Source organism: Esox lucius, chromosome 15 (assembly GCF_011004845.1).
Source record: "Esox lucius isolate fEsoLuc1 chromosome 15, fEsoLuc1.pri, whole genome shotgun sequence".
Lineage (NCBI taxonomy): Eukaryota > Metazoa > Chordata > Actinopteri > Esociformes > Esocidae > Esox > Esox lucius.
Genome location: NC_047583.1, coordinates 24095842 through 24116831, shown reverse-complemented (window position 1 = coordinate 24116831; position 20990 = coordinate 24095842). Strand labels below are relative to the sequence as shown.

The 20990-nt window shown below is 43.6% G+C and overlaps 3 protein-coding genes across 8 annotated transcripts in view; 2 read left to right on the top strand and 1 right to left on the bottom strand.

Annotated features, from left to right (window-relative positions):
* The window catches only part of arid4a (AT rich interactive domain 4A (RBP1-like)), a 33883-nt gene extending 26120 nt beyond the window's left edge, over positions 1-7763 (top strand). For 2 of the 3 annotated variants that reach the window (XM_029125367.2, XM_029125366.2), the window contains exons 20-24: positions 945-2606; positions 3188-3292; positions 3423-3632; positions 4804-4950; positions 5685-5788. In XM_029125367.2, coding sequence (XP_028981200.2) covers positions 945-2606; positions 3188-3292; positions 3423-3632; positions 4804-4950; positions 5685-5788 — 2228 coding nt within the window. Of the gene's footprint in view, positions 1-944; positions 2607-3187; positions 3293-3422; positions 3633-4803; positions 4951-5684 lie in introns of all 3 variants that reach the window. The other variant, XM_029125365.2, reaches the window with a different exon arrangement.
* Positions 7764-8555: 792 nt separating this feature from the next.
* timm9 (translocase of inner mitochondrial membrane 9 homolog) lies at positions 8556-10209 on the bottom strand. Of its 2 annotated transcripts, none has more exons than XM_010904953.4 (4): positions 10085-10209; positions 9570-9627; positions 9381-9476; positions 8556-9189 (listed from the first exon to the last, which is right to left on the bottom strand). In XM_010904953.4, the coding sequence occupies exons 2-4, from the start codon at positions 9606-9608 to the stop codon at positions 9058-9060; spliced, it is 267 nt and encodes an 88-aa protein (XP_010903255.1). In that variant the 5' UTR covers positions 9609-9627; positions 10085-10209; the 3' UTR covers positions 8556-9057. The 2 variants fall into 2 exon arrangements, with proteins under 2 accessions (XP_010903255.1, XP_010903254.1); XM_010904952.3 differs by having other exon boundaries at positions 10110-10202.
* Positions 10210-10322: 113 nt separating this feature from the next.
* The window catches only part of kiaa0586 (KIAA0586 ortholog), a 91795-nt gene continuing 81127 nt past the window's right edge, over positions 10323-20990 (top strand). For all 3 annotated transcript variants that reach the window (XM_010904956.3, XM_020054052.2, XM_010904955.3), the window contains exons 1-8: positions 10323-11451; positions 11554-11612; positions 11839-11905; positions 12017-12086; positions 13155-13326; positions 13472-13672; positions 13884-14016; positions 14274-14432. In XM_010904956.3, coding sequence (XP_010903258.2) covers positions 11142-11451; positions 11554-11612; positions 11839-11905; positions 12017-12086; positions 13155-13326; positions 13472-13672; positions 13884-14016; positions 14274-14432 — 1171 coding nt within the window. In that variant the 5' untranslated portion in view covers positions 10323-11141. The remainder of the gene's footprint in view (positions 11452-11553; positions 11613-11838; positions 11906-12016; positions 12087-13154; positions 13327-13471; positions 13673-13883; positions 14017-14273; positions 14433-20990) is intronic.

The window sequence follows — 20990 nt, the reverse complement described above, 5'->3', positions numbered from 1 at the left end:
TTACCCAAGTGTTTTCAGGCAATGATATTGATTTTTTTTTTTTTGGAACGGTGGCTTTTTCCTTCCTGACCTCCAATGTATGCCACATTTGTGCAGTCATTTTTTAACAGTTGTCTGTCTCTTTGCTCTTTGACATTGATTGAGGCAAGAGAGGCCTGTAGATCTATTCATGTTACCTTGGAGTTCGAGTTCTATGAGCATCTTTTGGTCAGCTCTTGGGATGAATTTGGTGGGACAACCTTTCACATGTAGATTGCCAGTGGTCTGGAATATTCTCCATTTGTAGATGAAGCGTCGGACACTGGAATAATGTCCTTTGAATTGCTTGTAAATGGCTTTGTGACGACTCCCGGATTCATGGGCATCAATCTTTCTAAGGCCTTAAATAGGTCTTTTGATCTTGGCATGATGTGTTACCACACACCCATAAGACCAATCAAATTTTTATGGAAGGCTGGACCCTGCAAAGTTAGATTTTAATTTCCGTTTTTGTGCCCCCTGAATTTTAGCAGTTGTTTTGTGATGGTTATTTCCATTCATTTTAACTGCATTAATTATTTCAAACTAAAAACATTGTCTTTTTTTATTTTGGGTTACCTTTATTAATAAACGTGATTGACATCTTTCCTGAGGGTGTACATACTTTTTCACATGACCTTAACTAAAGATGTTTGTTCTGTGGAAGTTTTCCATGAAGCTAGATTTTGACTAGAGTTAATCTGTGTTAGTAAAATTGTCCATTAGTTTTTAATGTAATGATTATTTAAACCTTTGATAAAGGCAAGTTAACCATGGATTTGGATCCCATGTAGCTAAAGGTTGTGGGTTCGAGTCCCATAGGTGGCCAAAACAAAAATCCTTGCACTCCCTACTGGAGATGGATTAGAGTGTCGGCTGGATTATTTAACTGTAAAAAGTATATTTGCTGTCTTTATTTCTTGTAGAAGAATCAGGGAACTCTTCAGAGGACAGTGAGTCTGAGGACTCTCCTGAATCGAAGCCTGCGTGGGCAGAGAGGACGGACCCCGCCACGGCCCGTAAGCAGGAGGAGGAAGAGGACCGCAGGGTGGAGAGGGGAAGAGCAGAGGCGGCACTGGCCGAAGCTGCAGCCCAGGCAGAGGCACAAGCCCAGCCCCTGAAAACGATTGAGCCACCAGCAAAGATGGAGACCAGGGAAAAGGTAGAGCCGCCGGAAAATACTGATCCCCCCGAACAGGACGAGCCCCGAGCACAGAATGAGTCCCCTGTCAAGCCCGAGGACCAGCACCTGCAAGAGAAAAAACTCCCTGAGATAATCGAGCTGAAGGAGGAGAGGAAAAACGAAGAGGAGTTGGATGAGGAACGGACCCTGGTGCCCCCTATGAGCCCTGAACCAGACAGACCTAAGGCGGAGGACCTCCCTACCTCCAAATCCCCCAGGTCTAAAGCAGCACGTAGAAGTAACGCTAGAGAGCCAGAGAGGAACAACAACACAGACTCTGAAACGCCCACCGCCACTCCTAACTACACTGAGACGGAGTCGTCTCCCTGCCCCCACCCCCTGAAGAGGCAGGATGAGCCCATGGTGATCCTTCGCTGTCTCCCTGCTGAGCACCTCCTTAACAGCGACTTCCCGTCTATGGACTCCGACACAGACTCAGCCACAGAGGAGATCTGCAGGGAAGACCGAGCTGTGACCAAGCGTAAAGCCACTGAGCAGAAGACGTCGGACAAGAAGTTGCGCCTGGACAAGCGGGAGGATACTACTTACATGGCGTCGCCGGCAAGGAGGCCCATTGATTCGCCTGGGAGAAGGATCACGGACTCCCCGGTCAAGCGGCCCACGGACTCCCCGGTCAAGCGGCCCACGGACTCCCCGGTCAAGCGGCCCACGGACTCCCCGGTCAAGCGGCCCACGGACTCCCCGGTCAAGCGGCCCACGGACTCCCCGGTCAAGCGGCCCACGGACTCCCCGGTCAAGCGGCCCACGGACTCCCCGGTCAAGCGGCCCACAGACTCCCCGGTCAAGCGGCCCTCGGACTCCCCGGAGCAGACGATTGAGACTGGGGGACTGAAAGGAGAGGAGCGCTTGACGCCAGCTGAAGTGAAAACGGAGATGCCTGCCCTCACTCCAGAGGTGCAGTGCAGAAGCCCAGAAGAAGATGGTGTATCCTGTCGAACGCAGTCAGAACAGCTGTGCGTGGGGGCCGAAGAGGAGCTGATTCCCCAGATTGGCCCTGAGGCGCTGGTCTGCCACGAAGTGGATCTGGACGACCTGGACGAGAAGGACAAGACTTCTGCAGAAGACCTCCTGATGATGATGAGTCAGGGGAAGGTCCATGCTCCCCCTCCATCCACCGCCAACTCTCACCACTCACAGACCCACATCCACCCTCCGGTCTCTGAGGGAACTGCGCCTCTGTTCTCCCCCACCTCGGCCCCCAGCCCTGAAGAGTCCCACAGCACCAAAAGTGAGAGCGACGTCACCATTGAGGTGGATAGTGTAGCCGGGGAGTCACAAGAGGGGCTAGGGGATAATGAGTCTGCTAACTCCAACTGCTTTGAAGCCAGCACCAGCTCCAGCAACTCCAGCATGTCACTACCAGAGAGGGACACCAAGGATAGAGGTGGGTCATATGGAAGGACTATAAAAAGCTCTATATGCTGGTGACACATTTCTATATAATTTTATACATGTTTGGTTTATGGATGTGTGAAGACTGTTTTGGAAAGACAAGAATGATAAGGGGAGAAGCAGGAAAGGGCAGTGGGTATATTCATGATATGTTAGATTTATTTCAATATCATGTTCATCAATATACTGTTATGTGGCTCATTTTGGGAAGTGGACATAACATTTCAGATTGTCAGCCTCATTCCTTTTTCCATTGGGAAGTAGAAAGTCCTTTTAAAAAGATACATGAATTTTGATTCTCAGTCCATCAGATGAATAATTATACCGGGCAGAGCCCCGGACCATCTGAGGGACTGGAACTGAGACTTGGTTTTTCACTTAACTTGCCCCTCTTTTCAAAGCAGTCAAGTAGAGCTAAAAACTGTCAAAGTTCTTTGAGCACTAAAAACACTTGGTTACCTATCAAACACTTGTTTCTACACGTTTGCTTAATTAAATCTAGGTTTTGGGGTGTCAGTTGGTTTCATTCATTAAGAAACATCCCAAATTCATAATGTTCATTTCCACCAACAGGTCAGAAAAGGTTGATGGACTGCAACATGACTTCTTCTGCAAAGAAACAGAAACGCAACCAGAAACGGCCGAGCACAACGTCCAAAATGGATAAGAACGGAGCAGGTAAGTCACATGGATTCCATCTTTTCCTTCCACTCGCCTGCAAAAAAGAAACGTGTGTATGTGTGTGTCAGTGTTTCAATCATTCTTGACTAAGGTGGACTAAAAGTTGGTTGTGTCTGTCTGTCTACAGGGCACAGCAGTGACAGTGAGGACCTGGCTGTCATGGACTCCTCCAATAAGCTGACTCCAGTGAAACAGTCCATGTCAAAGGGAAGCCAGAAGCTGTCCCGTTCCCCTGGGGTGGTGTCTCCTCACAGTAAGGAGCTAGAGAAGGACAAGCACAAAGACAAGCAGTCGTCCTTCCCCTCCCCGCGCACATACAAGTGGACTTTACAGCTCAGTAAGTACAACTATCCAATTGTCAGCCACTAATCATCTCATCACACTGACCTTGTGTTGAATAATTACAGGAGCTGGTTTCCTAGACAAGCACTAGAATCCATTTCAATGTAAAATGATTCTATTAAATTCTATTAAAGGCTTACTCAGTCTAGAGCATTCTTAGCTGGATGGGCAGAAACTTCAACATCTGGTATTCTATCAATCAATCAGATGTTTTAAAGCCCTTTTTAAATCCGCAGTTGTCGTGATGTTACAGATACATAGCTTGAAACCCCAAATAGGAAACAACAGCAGAGTTGATGTGCAGTGGTTAGGAAAAACTCCCTAGTAGGTTGAAACTTGGAAGACTCCTAGAGAGGAAAGATTCCGCTGTGGGTAGTGGCCACAGGAATCATCAGGCAGCAACTTGATCTGTAACCCAACCCAAGTAGTTTGGGCCAGGTAGTCCTGAGGCTTGGTCCAATGGGCCAGGTCATCCTAACGTCTACAACTGGGACTGTGAAGGTACCCCCAGACCTGGCTAGCCAGGCGGGAAGTAACGCCACCCACAACGTCCTCCTCTGACTTCAGTGCCCCAGGCAGCAAAGGGAGAGTTCACTCTGGTGTCCTGGCATAACCATGTCCATATGTTGATATAGAGTGATGAAGTTTACATTTAAGAGAGGATTTCCCCACAACCTTTTCTTTCAGATGGTTTTCATTAGTCTAATCGCTAACAGAGACGTGGTTGCAGACACACACATCCAGAAAAGGGGGAATCTTGTTATCTCCTTGGAACATTCCAGGACATAGAAATCACTTATGCATTCAGTTTGTTGAATTATCAACTTTAACTGGCAAGTTAATTTGACATTTATTTGATTCCCTACTAAGTTCAGTGCATTTTAATATTTTTTGAAAATCCCATTTTCATGTCTACATTTTGTGATTCCATGGGGCTAATTCGTTCATTATTGTTGTCTTACCCCCATATTTTATATAAATGGTCAAATGCTATAATGTATCTCACTGTATGCAATCGTCAATGTTTGTTAGTTGGCCTTGTGTAAAAGCATCAAATATTTTGAGTTGAAAGTATGCGTAGTATTATAGCTGAATGGGTGAAGTCATTTTTATTAGTCCAGTCAGTCTCAGACCATTTCAATAAGAGCCTTGGTGTCTATGAACAGATGAACTGGACAACATGACAAGTGCTGAGAGGATATCCTTCTTGCAAGACAAACTAAAGGATATAAAGAAGTACTACATGACACTGAAGTCGGAAGTGGCCTCCATAGACAGGAGGCGGAAGAGGTTAAAGAAGAAAGAAAGAGAAGGTAGGATTGCTCGTCTTTCACGCTTGCCTCTCAGCCCAGCGATGCTTTCTGATGTCTAACCTCTCCCTCACCTCCCTCCCAGCGATGCTTTCTGATGTCTAACCTCTCCCTCACCTCCCTCCCAGCGATGCTTTCTGATGTCTAACCTCTCCCTCACCTCCCTCCCAGCGATGCTTTCTGATGTCTAACCTCTCCCTCACCTCCCTCCCAGCGATGCTTTCTGATGTCTAACCTCTCCCTCACCTCCCTCCCAGCGATGCTTTCTGATGTCTAACCTCTCCCTCACCTCCCTCCCAGCGATGCTTTCTGATGTCTAACCTCACCTCCCTCCCAGCGATGCTTTCTGATGTCTAACCTCACCTCCCTCCCAGCGATGCTTTCTGATGTCTAACCTCACCTCCCTCCCAGCGATGCTTTCTGATGTCTAACCTCACCTCCCTCCCAGCGATGCTTTCTGATGTCTAACCTCACCTCCCTCCCAGCGATGCTTTCTGATGTCTAACCTCACCTCCCTCCCAGCGATGCTTTCTGATGTCTAACCTCTCCCTCACCTCCCTCCCAGCGATGCTTTCTGATGTCTAACCTCTCCCTCACCTCCCTCCCAGCGATGCTTTCTGATGTCTAACCTCTCCCTCACCTCCCTCCCAGCGATGCTTTCTGATGTCTAACCTCTCCCTCACCTCCCTCCCAGCGATGCTTTCTGATGTCTAACCTCTCCCTCTCCTCCCTCCCAGTGTCCCACACGACAGCGTCAACGTCGTCCGGCTCCTCAGACACCGGGATGAGCCCCTCCTCCGCCTCTCCCACTCAGAACACTGTGGCTGTCGAGTGCAGGTGATGACACGCCTCCTCCCCCGGATGTCAATGGCACCCGCCCCGCCTGCCTTCACAGCATACCGCTGCCTACCTGGAGACACGGGGTGCGTCTCAAATGGCTCCCTGTTCCCTGTGTAGTGCATATCTTTTATCCAGAAGCCTAGGTCAGATGGCCTGAGACCTGGTCAAAGAAATTACACTATGTAGGGCACAGGGCTGACATTTTGGTGTGCACCTACGTACTTACACACCACAGCAAGCGGCCAGAAGCACTCGACTGCCCCCCCCCCCCCCCCCCCCCATTTCATTTAAACCCAGATCCCTCCTATCATATCCCATCCACCACTTGGCCACTCCCACCTCCGGCACTTTCTCGTCTTGTGGTCATTATAGTCCACCTATCGCAGTGTGGTCAGGATATGGATCCATGTGAGTTGAATGTAAAGGAAACTAAGGACCCCACAAACTCCTAGCCCAGACCCCTTTTAGACTTGCCGGAACAGTCCATGGCACTTTTGTTCTCCCGCCCTGTCAGATCCGCAGAAACGGATACAACCTCCTGGTTCCCCCGAACGGGGACAATCCGGATGCAGTAATGAATCAGTGACGGGCCTGTCAGCAAAACCAGACAAACACAACAAGACAAATACAATGTATCTAATCTACAATGTAAAGAGTCCCTAGATATGTTAATATTGGTCACTGAGCCAGCTGGACATGGTTTGCGAAAAAGGTCAATTATGTTCTCTTGCTCCGTCAGAACTGCCAAAGTACACGTTACAGCAGAGTGCCCTATTTTGGAAAAATGGGACAAATTCAATTGCGAAAGGGAATATAGTTTACTGAAAATTGCAGCCGTTGTCTTCCACTATTGCAGTGTGTTAGCACAGATGAATTATGCAAACTATTTTTTGGTTATCTTTTAAGAAAAGGAAAAACTATATATTAAAAGAAAAAGGTTTACAGTGGAACACAGGAGAAACTGTTTTCAGTGGACTAATTTCCTTTGCAAGTGTATTTTGTCTTTTTTATATGTAATTGCAGAGTTTTTATTTTAGTATGGAAAATTTCAAAAAGTATATATCACAGCAGTGAAGTTATTTAATGAAAGATTTCTAGACCTGAAATTGTGTAAAATAAAGGTATCTTGCATTGTTAAATATATTTATTCTGTCAGTTGACACATTTTGTATTTTTTACAATATAGAGACATTTACCTTCAATAGTTTGGACCGTGGGAAAGTATGATGTTGAAATAATGTCACATGCTCATCTAAAAGCAGACTTTGACTGTGATGTTTCAATTGGGTAGCTACTGTGCAGTACATATGCCACCCCACCCCATGTTCAGTAGGGCCCACGACCTTCTCTTCATGTTTGTTTTTCCCTAGATGACTTTCGGGGAACACCATCATTTGGTGGCCTTTACAATTTGTCACTGTTTATTGGTACTTGTATTTGTTATAATTTAAAGCATTCATTCTTATTTTGGACATTGAGTTCTGACCAATTAAATAAAACAGTTGCAGAAGAAGCATGTATGTTACGCCCAGGGGTTTCTTATGATTCTTTCTTTTGTATATAGATCTTCCAAAACCATGTATTTGAAAAATACATTTTACAAAGACTGTAAAGAATGATTTATATAATTTTTCTAAAGCTCAACTTTGTACCAGTATATTAAAACCCTTTCCTTTTTCTATGTCAAGTTGGTAGAAATATGTGCACACTTCATTAGACTGTACATACTGAACCAGTGAGTATCAGCATTCGTCTGAATGAAACCCTAGAGAATGAAAGCATTCAGAACATTGATCATTGTATGCTTTATACACTTGATTTCTTTGTGGAAAAACATACTTCCTTTAAAATCTAAGTTTACCTAAAGATTCCCGGAAGAAAGAAAGAAGGAATTAAGAGTCCCTGAATAAAGCCATTGTATCTTTATGTAAAATAAGCAGAGCTCTCTTCATTTCTAATAAAGTTTTTAAATACTTCCCTTGTGTAATACTGAATTTCAGTTAAGTGGACATGTGGAAGGACTTGTCACTTGGACAGAAATCTGGCTCTAGTGGATGTGCTGCATCTACTTGTGTGCTATCACTTTAGGGAAATATGTCAATGGGAGATGGGTGTGGAACATTCAAGTAGCACTTGTGCTTTTACCAGGTTGGGGATCACAAGGCATTTTGCTAGGATTGTCTGAATTAACCTTAATCATAGATGAATCACTATTTCAGTAAGGTCTGAGGAGTGTGGTATATGGCCAATATACCAAGGCTATGAGCTGTTCTTATGAATGAAGTATTGGCGTGCCAGGAAATAGCACTTAATTGCCCAAATATCACATTTATAAACTGGTTACCAATGCATTTAGAACAGTAGAAAGTGGTGTAACTCCAGCTATCAGCCAATCATTATTCAAAGCAACTAGATCATAAGACTACTCCAAGGGCATGACAGTCAGTGTACAGATTAAATTGGTGTTGGGTTTGTAATAGCAAAAAGGCACCTCAATGTTGTGGCTTATTGCCAATATACAACAGTTCAGGGCTATTGGGAGGGACGATGGTAATGCATCTATATGCAAATATCCTTGAAGGATCACAAGTTTGTAAATGAGGACAGTTACATCTTTGAGCTATTTCATTATTTATAAAGTTTATGTTGTAGTGACCATCCATTACCATTAGATGGCATCAACTTCTAATTTGTACAGAGGTCAAACATCAGAACACTCACAATCCCATTGTATAGCTTTGTTGAAAACAACCAGTGAATTTGCAGTATGCCACTGTATAATTGAGTTTATTGAATAGCGCACAAGGTAAAGTGGGTGATGGTCGGTCAGTTGTATGAGACACTGAGTTAGCGAACTTAATGGAGAATATTCTTACAGGATGGCCATGCCAAACTATTAATAGTCCATGTCCATCATAAACATTTGTACAATCACAGACTATTTCATAAACACAACCACAAAAAAACAAAGGGTATTTTTTTGTATATTTATATCCCGTTCAGCCTTGATCACAATTTAACATGATGTCATTATCTGTCTTATCCAGGAGGGCTCATGACAGATTTTGGAATAGAAGTGTCTAAGCAGTCATCTGTCCCCACCAAAGAACCAGGTGAGGTAGGCCAGGACACAGACCAGTTAATGTCTGTCGTTAGTCGTCCACTGATTCATTAAGGACCCCTCCGTGGCGGTGTGGAGGTTTGTTGTGAACAGACAGGATGGTGATTCCTGGCGCAACATATCAGTCCCATGTAAAGAGCTGTTGCTCTCTACCGTGGTCCAATTAAGCCTGCTTTCTGAGCCAGGGCTTCGTTCTGCTGGATGTGGTACTCCTGGAAACGCATGGAGATGCGCTGAGTCATCTTCAGGTACTTCTGAAGGCAACTCTCCGAGCAGGTGGACTGAGGTGGGGGACACAGGTACATAACATCTATATCATGCTCAAAACACCAGTGTCCAATGTAATAAGCTAACTTCGTACAATTTTACATCGGACTACATACGGGAACCCTGATGACATGTTGTTGAAAAGCAACACTGCCAGTACCCTTGTACACAACCTCATTCTTGAAGACAAAGGACAATAACCTACCTCATCTGACTTCACTTCCCTAGTGGTAAAATCCTTAACACAGTCCATGAAGCAGTTCTCTGTGAGTTTGTTGTAGGTGCCAAGAAATTCTTTGAACTGTTAACACAAACAACATTTCAGAAATAATCAAAATTTAATTAGATTAACCCAGATTGATTTGTGTATGAGACCAATCAAAAATGTACTTACCTGTTTAATCTGGTCCGCTTCTGTTGCTTGGGCAGCCATGGTTATTCAGAGAAGATTTCTGTTGGATTGAAGTTACACCTAATAATTAACGTAACTGACTGACAGCCCTATCCTTATACGATTGTACAGTACGTACTTTCACTCTCTGTCGCTAACTATTCCTAGCTGAGTATACTCTAAGATAGCTTAAGAACCCTAACTCATAAAAGGGGTTTTGGTGGAAGGCAATACAAAACATACCACGATATAGCGGATTAGCTATAAAGCCAGTACACCTGAACGTACGTTCATAAATGTCCAAATATTCATAACTGCTGTATATGTCCATATATCCATAACTGCTGTATAGGGTTATTGTTGTGTTATCTAGCTAGCCAACGTTAGCTAGTTAACATAACGTTACCGTTAACGCAGTGTGCAGCTACAGCTAGCAGTGTGGTAAGGTTGACACGGGGTAACTAATTTGTAGCACGCATATCTGCAGGTTAAATAAAGCTTCTGAATATATGACATACATTTGATATCAAATTGAATTTTCACCTGGTTATTATGCTTTTCTTCGCAGAAAAAAATACACCTTTCTTTAACCCAACGAAGTCAACACCCCCAAAAAGGCTCCGAAGGACATGTGACATGTTGTGAAGGGGACAGTAGTGTTTGCGGCACCAATTCAGATTCGAGACATTTTAAACGTTTGTAATTGGACATTAGAGATTGTTCTTGAAGCATAAAGTAATTTACATAATACCATGAACAATTTTATTTGTTAAATTAATCTGTTTTGGGATCAAAGCGAAAGGTAAATTGTCGAATATAATAACCTAAGTTTGAAATTAAGTATAACTTAATGTAACATCATAAACACTCCGGTTTAATACAAGGTAGTTAGATAACAGACAACATTCAGTTCCTCATCTTTGCGTTACTTGTTAACACTTCCGTAATTGTATAATTCATTTGCATACCTATTAACTATATATAGCATATGTTTAATTTCGCATTTTCATAAATTTGCCCGGTGCCTCAACAATACCCAGCATCAGTTAGCGATGTTTCTCCGAGGATTGGTTGTTTCCCGGAAGTTATTGTTGACAGCAACATTTGATTAGGTCAACAGTTGCTGCGTTGATTTTTGTATCATGTTGTATTTTGTCGATTCTAAACTTAGGTGGAAATAATTTCTCAACCGATTAGGTTTGTGTACTATTACACAGGTTTAGATTAGTTATATAGCGAGTTTTGTCGTGGTCTGCTTTCAGAGTGCATTTTGTAGAATAACGTTACGCTACAGGCTAACTTACGTTAGCAATCAAAATAGCTAACGCGTCAACAAACAATCGTGAAGCGGGATATTTAAAATATCGAATTACTAAACAAAAGAACACCAATGGTTGTTAAAATACAGTATCTATTACAAGATCCCATGGCAAGTAAAACTTATGTTATGTGTAATGCATGGCCGGCCTCGGTGGTATCATTAAAATTATAGTAACCAAACCATGTAAAGTAATCTGCTGGCTTTATGACATGTACTACTAGCTAATAGGTTGGGTGTCTGCGAGTTGATGAGATATGGCTCATACTGTTCTGAGCGAATCTGACCTTCCGAAATTTGCAAATAATATAAACCTTGATGAATCCACTTCAAGTTCTGACGCTGGGGACGTGTTGATTCGTGCAACTAGGATTCACTATCCTGAGCAGAGCTATGATAGTAAAAGAGACAATGTAAAGATAACAGTAAATAAGTTGCGTGATTTTGCCCAATCCCCTTTACTTGACAAGCCACCAAACACTGAAAAGCAGAATCAGACAAGGAAACTAGTACATAGGAATATTCCCCCTGCCATGCAAGCAAACCTGCCATCAGTTTTAAGCTCAGGTATGCAAATGAAGCTTTTATATTGTATTGTAGTTGCATTGTAATACATGCAATAGATTACAGTCTGTCCAACATTTTGCTTTTGGATGTTGTCTTTTCCAGATGGAAATAAAGCATGCATAAAGAGTCAGAGAAAAAGATACCCAGAGAAAGAATCCAAAGTAAGACATGTCTTCTATCTTGTCTTTTCTGAGAGGAGTTTGTAAAGTCAACAGTGCCCCACAAAGAAAGTGCACACTGAAAAATGTTTGAGCTGGTGCTCCTAAATTATAATTCCAGGTTGTGCAGTAAAATATTTAGGTTGGTTTATATGTAAGTCAATGTGTGCCCTCTAGAGCTGTGCACAAAAGTGCAATCTGGTTTGAACTGCTCTCATGTCATTTCCAGGTGCCTTATATAGATATGAAAGTGACACGTCCTCCCTCTGGTCATCAAAAGGGCAGCAAGGACAATGGTAGGTAACCTCTGATCCGTTGTACAGTATGCTGTCAATGATTATGTGCTGCCTCAATCATTTATGCCATTTTGTATCCTAAGCCTACTGCACTTGTGGATTCTCTCATAGGCCAAGAGCTGTTAATATCCCGATATGCTGTGGGTGGCAAAGAGGCAGTTTTGGCAGCTCTTAAACAGAGGTAAAACTGGCATAACGCCTTGGGAAGTTAAAAAATTTTACCTGACAAAGGTATTTGTGTGTGTATAAGTTGAGTATCTGGAGCATCAGCAATTGTGGGTTCTATTACAGGCTCAAAATGACCAGAAACAAAGAACTTCCTTCTGAAACTCTTGTTCTGAGAAATGAAGGCTATTTTATGAGAAATTACCAAGAAACTAAAGATGTCGTACAGCATTGGGTACCACTCCCTTTCGCAGAACATCCAAACTGGCTCTAACCAGAATAGGAGTGGGAGGCCCTGGTGCACCACTGAGCAAGGGGAAATACATTAGTGTTTAGTTTGAGAAACCAAATCAAAAGATGCTTGAAGAGTTTTTGATGCCATCTGCCAAGCGTGGTGGAGGCAATGTAATGGTCAGTGGGTGCTTTAGTGGTGGTAAAGTTGGAGATTTGTACAGGGTAAACGGGAACTTGAAGAAGGAAGACTATCACTCCATTTTGTTACACCATGCCATACCCTGTGGAGAGTGCTTGATTGGAGTCATTTTCCTCCTACACCAGGACAATGACCCAAAGTATATAAGAGCTATTTAGGGAAGAAGCAGTCAGCTGGTGTTCTGTTTATAATGGAATGGCCACCACAGTCACAGGATTTTAACCCTATTTAGCTATTGCGGGAGCAGCTTGACCGTATGGTACATAAGAAGTGCCCATCAAGCAAATCCAATTTGTGGGAGGTGCTTCAGGAAGCATGGGGTGAAATCTCTTTAGATTACCTCAACAAATTGACAGCTAGAATGCCAAAGGTCTGCAAGGATATTATTGCTGCAAATGTAGGATTCATTGATGAAGGTGAAGTTTAATGGATTATTATTTCTATAAAAAAATCGTTATTTCTATCCTTGTCAGTTACTTTTTTTTCAGATTTATTTACCCATTTTTCCTATTCAAACTCATTTTGTGTATGTTTTCACGGAAAACAATGACATTTCTAAGTGACCCCAAAGTTTTGAATGGTAGTGTATATCATAACACAAATCTTTTGACGTCAGCCATTACAACGCCGCTCGATACGGTTCTCTTTAAGATCTCAGACGGCCCCCTTGAGGCGGGAGGTGAAAGTGCAGTTCCTAGACCAGAGGCCAGCACCGAGCCTAGAAAGGCAGCCTGCTTCAGTCCTGTCAGGGGACCAGGGAACAGCCTCCACTGCAGCTGTTCTGACAGCTGCAGCCATTGCCGCCACAGCCCCGCTCCTCAAGGTACTGCCGAAGCCCCATCTCCCCCAACGTATTCCTGAGATTACAGTGCCATTTGAGAGAGCTGAAATCCCATTCCTGAAGCCTACACGCTTAGTGAAATTCTGCTCGCCAGGGACACCCCATTTGTTTCTGACTTCCTTCACAGGCTCAGAGTGACATGGAGGTGCGAGTCACCCAGGTGTCGGATGAGCTACGGAGGCTGGTTGAGTCAGACTGGTGCCCAGGTAAAGTTCAGGAGGCCAGGGCTTCAGGAAGGGTGATCCAGCTTGAGGAGCAGCTAAATGCCCTAACCCAGCAGAGACTGCAGCACCTGGAGTGGGTCCAGAGCCAACAGATGGAGTTGCAGGTACCGTAGGAGGGAGCACTGAGCTTTCAAGTCTCCGTCCTCCTGGCGATTTACTTCTGTCGCAGCTCAGAGCATTTCTATAGGGTTTGAAGCAGCGTGTGTGGTTCAGGGGACTTGTTTTTCTATTGCCCATTTCCTCTATTTCATACTTGATTGTTTGTAGTTGTTCAACAACCATCCTGACTGCTTTGTGCGCCTGTCCCCCTCTTAGAACCGTCTCCTGGGCTCTGCTCTGGGTCTAGTGACTGCCCCTGTGTCCACGCCCTCCATGCCAAACACGGGCCCGGCTGCACCTGTGCTTCCAGAACCTCAGGCTACACTGGACCCGTCCAGTCACGTTCACGGTACCCACCTTGATGTTACAAACTCTCCCTCCCTGGATCTGGCAACAAGTATGCTGCTGTTTCCCTCAGTCAGTTACCTGAACCAAAAGACCAAGAGCACATTATGATCTGTTGTTATGAAATAAAATAGTACCTGTTTAAAGTTATCCTGGTCGGTAAGATATGACGCAATAGTTTTCCATTTTCATGGAGGCCGCTTTTATATATACAGAGTTCATGTGTAAGCTGTCTGTCTGTCTTGTCTATTTTCTCTACAGAACCATCCAGGCAGTGGAGAGGAGGGGGTAAGAGCCCCCTGGAGACCCCAGCTCCTCGCAGGGTCATCCCAAAGCCCACATGCTGGAACACCTCCAAAACCCATGACAGTACACAGCAGCTCTGCTCCAACACACAGAAAACACCTGGCCCTGCTCAAGGTTGGTGGAAAGTAGGGTTACCCAGCCGTGTCCCTGGAGACCTGCTGTTCTTTCATGTTTTTAGGATCCCATTCACAAGTCAGAATAAACCTGTACGTCAGGCATCCGGAATTAAACCTAAGCAATTTCTGACTCTTGGACACTGCCAACACAAGCGGTATAGCAGCTGTCATTGATTTCAGTGGAGGTGTTCCATAATGGCAATTTTTTTTATGGTAACGTCTGACATTTAATATCTCTCGTGTAGCTGTTCCGTTAGTTCGATACGTTTTTACTTCTGGATATCTATTTATGGTGCTAATATTAGCAGTTAGCATTGGGATGCAAAACTGCCTCTAACGTCCTTCATTCTGCAAGCAATGTATTCCCCCTATAGTGCACAGCCTTTCAAAACTAGTCCACTTTGTAGGGAGTACGATTATCTTACCTTTGGATGTGAATCCCAAAGTCACCTCTTCACTGTCGATGTTGAGACTGGTGTTTTGCAGGTATTATTTAATGAAGCTGCCAGTTGAGGACCTGTGAGGCATCTGTTTCTCAAACTAGACATTTTCATGTTTTTGTCCTCTTTGTCACTTGTTCATCAGGGCCTCCCACTCCTCGTTCTATTCTTGTTAGAGCCTGTTTGTGCTGTTCTGTGAAGGGAGTAGTACACAATGTTGTACGAAATCTTCAGTTTCTTGGCAATTTCTTGCATGGAATAGCCTTAATTTCTCTGAACAAGAATAGAATGATGAGTTTCAAAAGAAAGTTATTTGTTTCTGGCCATTTTGAGCCTGTAGTCAAACCCACAATTAATGCTGATTTAGTTTCTCAACTAGTCTAAAGGAGATCAGTTTTATTGCTTCTTTTATCAGCACAACAGTTTTCAGCTGTGCTAACATAATTGCAAAAGGGTTTTCTACTGATCACATAGCCATTTTAAATGATTAGCTTGGATTAGCAAACATAACGTGCCTTTGGAACACAAGACTGATGGTTTCTGATAATGGGCCCCTGTACACCTTTGTAGATATTCCATTGAAAATCAGCTCTTTCCAGCTACAATAGTAATTTACAACATTAACAATGTCTACACTGTATTTCTGATCAGTTTGATGTTATTTTAATGGAAAATAAATAGCTTTTCTTTTGAAAACAAAGGCATTTCTTAGTGACCCCTTTCGAATGGTATTGTATGTGAATTTTGTATTTACACCACTTGAGGGCAGTAGTGTCAAATATTCTGGCTTTGCAGGAGGCAGGTCGTTTTGCTGATGATTTTATAAAACGGTAGTGTTTATTCAAAATAATAGAAAACAGGTTTAAAATTGTCTCTAATTTCACATAGTTATTTTATTGTTGATTTGGAACCTTTATATTTCTCTCTCACCTTCGTGACACCATGGAATACAAAACACATACATTACCACCTCGCTTCTTGGAACTAACAGCTATTTGCCTTCTGCACTCCCCTCTTTGAAATCATCACATCATTTAAATCTAAGTCATTAGTCATTCTATGTCGATGCCAACGGCACACATTTCCATTGGACCATTGTCAACACATACTGCAGTCAGGTCAGCGGGCGTTGTACTGTCAGGATCTGCATTACTGGTAACACCTCAAATGTTACCCACTGGATTAAAATCCTGCATTATTCAACAGCCCTGGCTGCACTGCATACTAAGTCAAAGGTGTGTTTGGAATTATTCTCTGTCTGTGTATAATTGCATTAGTTGCGAGAAGGCCTGCGAATAACATGTTGTTTGTGCTGTTTGTGGGGGACAACGATAAATGCATAATGCCATAAATGCAGCTGACGTTTTGGCCGTCAGTCACATCTCGGTCTCATTTTGGTGGTAATCACACACAACCTTCCAGTGTTTGGCTCCGTTGGACGAGCATCAAGACGTTGGGATTATTGCAATGGCCAGTGGGTCCTGCTGGTTCTCCCCCGGTTCTCCTCCTGTTCTCCCTCTGTTCTCCCCAGACACAAACCTCAGAATGTAGTCGTTTCCTGAACACTGGACATGCTAATGAGATCCATAAAAAACACCCCTGACTGTTCTTTTACAGTATAGGGGAAAGAGTGGTGTTTTCACGTTATGGTAGAAACAGTGTTGTTTTTTACAGTATAGGGGAAAGAGTGGTGTTTTCACAATATAGTAGATTAGGTGTTGTTTTTACCATATAGGTAAAAGGGTGTTGTTTTTACCGTATAGGTAAAAGGGTGTTGTTTTTACCGTATAGGTAAAAGGGTGTTGTTTTTACCGTATAGGTAAAAGGGTGTTGTTTTTACCGTATAGGTAAAAGGGTGTTGTTTTTACCGTATAGGTAAAAGGGTGGTGGTCTTAAAAGGTTGACACAATGCACTGAATGAATAAATTATCTCAGTAATGCTGATGAACTATGTGGCCTGCCAGTACCCATTCAGTTGGATGGGAAGATTAGCTTTGCTCCTCTCTGCTGGTGTAAAACTCAATTAGGGCGAAAGCATTCAGGTGAATACAATGTCACTGATTCCTGCATGGCTGTGCATATGTAGACAGGCAAAAAGACAGACTGCTCCCTTCAGTGCTTTGCAGAATTACAGCCGAGTTTGGTTTATCGATAGCCAACTAGGAGTGTCATATCCCAAATATATATCATTTTCTTTGATGCAAAGGTTATTCTTGATGTGTTTCATGTTAAGAAATCTGTACGAAGAGCACAAAGGTTGAAGAAAGTGGTTTCTCCGCCCTCAGCCATTTCCTATAGGAGACACAGGCAATGGTGTCTTTAAAGAAGTACCTTCAGAAAGGTGATAGAAGTACTACTGTCCATTGTATCGTTTAACCTCCAGGAGCAGGCTGGTACTGGCTTGTCCTCCTTTGTCCTCAGTTCAACTTTTAATTTGTGTGCTGGCAGCAAGCTACACGTTGTTTAGGAAAGGTCACTGCTGGGTTCTTCTACAGCCTAGACGCTGCGCTCCGAAAGCCTCACACAATCTTCCTTTCAATCTAATCGGCCCCCCCTCTCTAGGATGGTGCTCGCCAATCTCTCACACACACACACACACACACACACACACACACACCCACACAACAACAACGTGGAATTGCTTTCTCGGGAGTGAAGCTGTGCGGCCTGTGACCATGGTGATGGATGTGTGGCAGTGAATGGAGAGTTAATTATGGCATAGACAGCATCAGTGTATGTATCGGTGAGTGTGGGAGCGTGTGGGCGTATAAGAGAGAATGCCATAGAATTGGGTAATGCATTAGTCTTGTTAGATTGACTGGTAGATATGCGTGCTTTGTTTGGCCAACTGACAGGTTTTATTTGGCCAGCACGGAGCCAGCAATACTGTTGGAGGGAATTCTCTGAATTGGTTACAAGCTTTTGGCATTTGTATTCAGTACATTCCTGTTTGTGACTTTTTGTTTAATGGACTGTCAGGTCATTCGGGTAGTCTTGGAATTGCCAGGGACTCCACAACACGATATACCCACTTCGGTGCCATTTCTAGAGCAATTCCATTTTATGTCTTTTTTTGTGTGATTTGCTGTTCCCAACATGTTGTCACCATGTTACTCACCATACGTCTGCCGCAGGACGACAAGCTAGAACCGTTAAGTAAAATCTGTGACCAATCATTGAAATAAAAGCACTAGTTGGTTTTCCCTAAGAAAATATAAACAACAAGCCTTGAGGGGAAGAGAACTGAGTTCTGCTGCCGTTATAGTCGAAAGCTAAAGAGGAAGATGTTGTTAAAAGTAACATTTCCGATATGCAACGGTATTGATTTCTTTTTGCCCGCAATCACTAGTCTCTACAGTAAAATTGTTGCCGATTCATCATCACTATTGCAGCACAACATCGTGTTCCACCCTGTGTTCTGTACCTGGTGTTCCACCCTGTGTTCTGTACCTGGTGTTCCACCCTGTGTTCTGTACCTGGTGTTCCACCCTGTGTTCTGTACCTGGTGTTCCACCCTGTGTTCTGTACCTGGTGTTCCACCCTGTGTTCTGTGCATGGTGTTCCACCCTGTGTTCTGTGCATGGTGTTCCACCCTGTGTTCTGTGCATGGTGTTCCACCCTGTGTTCTGTGCATGGTGTTCCACCCTGTGTTCTGTGCATGGTGTTCCACCCTGTGTTCTGTGCATGGTGTTCCACCCTGTGCTCTGTACCTGGTGTTCCACCCTGTGCTCTGTACCTGGTGTTCCACCCTGTGCTCTGTACCTGGTGTTCCACCCTGTGCTCTGTACCTGGTGTTCCACCCTGTGCTCTGTACCTGGTGTGACTGGTGTGATATTGAGATGATTAGCCCATGTCTGAGTGGGAGAGAGAGGATGTTATAACTTAAGATGTCTGAAGTGGCACCATTTTGTTGCTGGTAGTATCTTCAAACCAGTTGTCATGGCAACCATGCTATTTCTACTCATTGTGCTTGTAATTTTTCCCCTCTCTCTCATTCCCCTCCAGCTGCCAGGCTGCTCTCTCTTTTGGAAGTGGCTATTTTTAGATTGTGTCTTTGTGTTTCAAACACATCATCAAACCGTATGTAAAAACCACCCATGCCCTGAAATGACATGGTTCGGGCCACTTGTTATTGGATGCTCTTGCTTACGTTTGTCGATGCACAGGACGGAGCCTTATTTGATGTGAACTTTTGGCATAATGAGATTACTTTTCAGAATCAATCATTTCTCATATTTTGGTATATCTCACTATGGAAATCAGCAAACATAGCTGCGGACTGTTCCATTGTAATTCATGATGACCATGGTATACATTTTGGACCCAGAAAGCCATAGTAATTTTGTAGAGCGACTTGCTTGATGTAGTTAAACTCCAGCTCACTAATGACTTGTGTTACGCCATCTCACATTGTAGTTGCTTTTCTCTTCTCTTCCTCCCGTAATCGATTCATGTTCACAAATCTGACTTGAATACAACTGCACTACATACATGTGTCCTCGGGAGGGTCGGTAATATTCTCTTCATAAAAAGTGAGGTAATCTTCAAGTATTTCATCGTCAGTCACCTGGATTCACACACACACACATACACACAGTTATAGCATTCATCTATTCGCCTGGGTCTAATTCTGATGAATGACACAGACTCTGGTCTAATCATGTCCTTTGAGGGGTATTTCCTCCCCGTCCGTTACAGAGCCAGAGCACATGAGGTAATTACCTCCAAAATACCTTGTCGTAGTGCGCCCCTTTTGCCCGGGGTCCATAAACCTATGCTGAAGAAGAGTGCACTATTTGGGGAATATGGTGCCAGTTGGGACACAGGACGATGTAATTGCTTTTCTGATCTGCATTTAAATATATCAGCCTAATGTTATCCTCACCAGGGTCTTCATTTGGATAGCTTTTATAAACTTTGGTAGACTCATAATGAAGCGAAGACAATCTGTCATTCATGTTTTAACATTTCTTCCAGATGACCGAAAACATTCCATTGAATTACATAGAAGTTAAGTGTTTTATAGTATAATTACTTTGATTCAAGGCTTTCGAATTGGGTTTTATGACTCAACTCCGATCTCTGATTACTTGGATACCGATCTCTGATTACAGCCCCTGAGGTATAAGACTAAAGGCCTTTTCAGGTACAACAAATAGCTAGCTCCCTGGTCCAGCTGTTGAGAGTTATATGTTGATCCATCTCCATCACATTTCTTTTCTACTGTGGTTGGTCAACAACAATGCCACCACTTCAGAACTGTGAGCGCACATTTTCTCTGCCTCGCTTGAGCCTGACTGAGTGGCCTTCACTAGCGCGAGTACTGCTAACCGCGTCTCCTTGATAGAATTATATCCCGCGGCCTTTGCTTTATGTTGCCTACCAAAGGTAGTCTGAGTACCAGTCTCTTTGGCTAAAGTTCCAGTCCTTGACACTTCTTATCAATGTCAAAGGGTTGGTACGTGACGGATAGTAGAGGGAATGGAATGGAAACTAAAGAGACAGAGCTGCTTGTTACTGGGCATCTGTGTTACAGTGTTGAAGCTTGTAGTTAACATGGTGACCAGTGAACCCTAATTGTATCGAGGGGCCTGCCGACTTCAGGGGCTTGTTACTGGGTGTCTCTGTCAAGTGTCGCCGTTAGCCAACCTGGCCAGTATTTCACGTGGCAGTGTATACACCATCTCTGCAGCTATTCATCGGCTACTTGAACCAATGTGCCCGAAGAACCTCCATACAACCAGTGAGGTAGTTTTATTAAGCTTGTTCCAGGTACCCTGTGATCTGGCATCGGGCGGAAGCCCTTCACCACGCCATTAAGTTGTCGACTAAGCAACCTGACGCATACTGTTTTCAATTAAATGAATTAGAATTTTCACGCTTGTTTTTCTTGTGGAAGGCAGATAAAGCGTTTTTATCCAAAGCGCTCACTTTAGCTTGTGAAAACAAAGGATCTATTACCACGCTTATGACACTGTTTTTGTTTAGTGACGATTTGTCTGTGGGCTTTGAACGGGCCATCTGGCTCAGTTCCAGTACGACGGTAATCAACTTTAACCCGATGTAAAACGCCTACACTGGATTGCATAAGCATTCTCATTTGTTGCATTACAGTC

What these genes read in the sequence shown, in the direction of transcription:
- timm9 (XM_010904953.4), bottom strand. Translation starts at nt 9,608, where the DNA reads ATGGCTGCCCAAGCAACAGAAGCGGACCAGATTAAACAG. An exon ending in AAGCGGACCAGATTAAACAG is followed by an intron (nt 9,477 to 9,569) that starts GTAAGTACATTT and finishes TTGTGTTAACAG; the next exon opens with TTCAAAGAATTTCTTGGCAC. An exon ending in GGGAAGTGAAGTCAGATGAG is followed by an intron (nt 9,190 to 9,380) that starts GTAGGTTATTGT and finishes CCCCCACCTCAG; the next exon opens with TCCACCTGCTCGGAGAGTTG.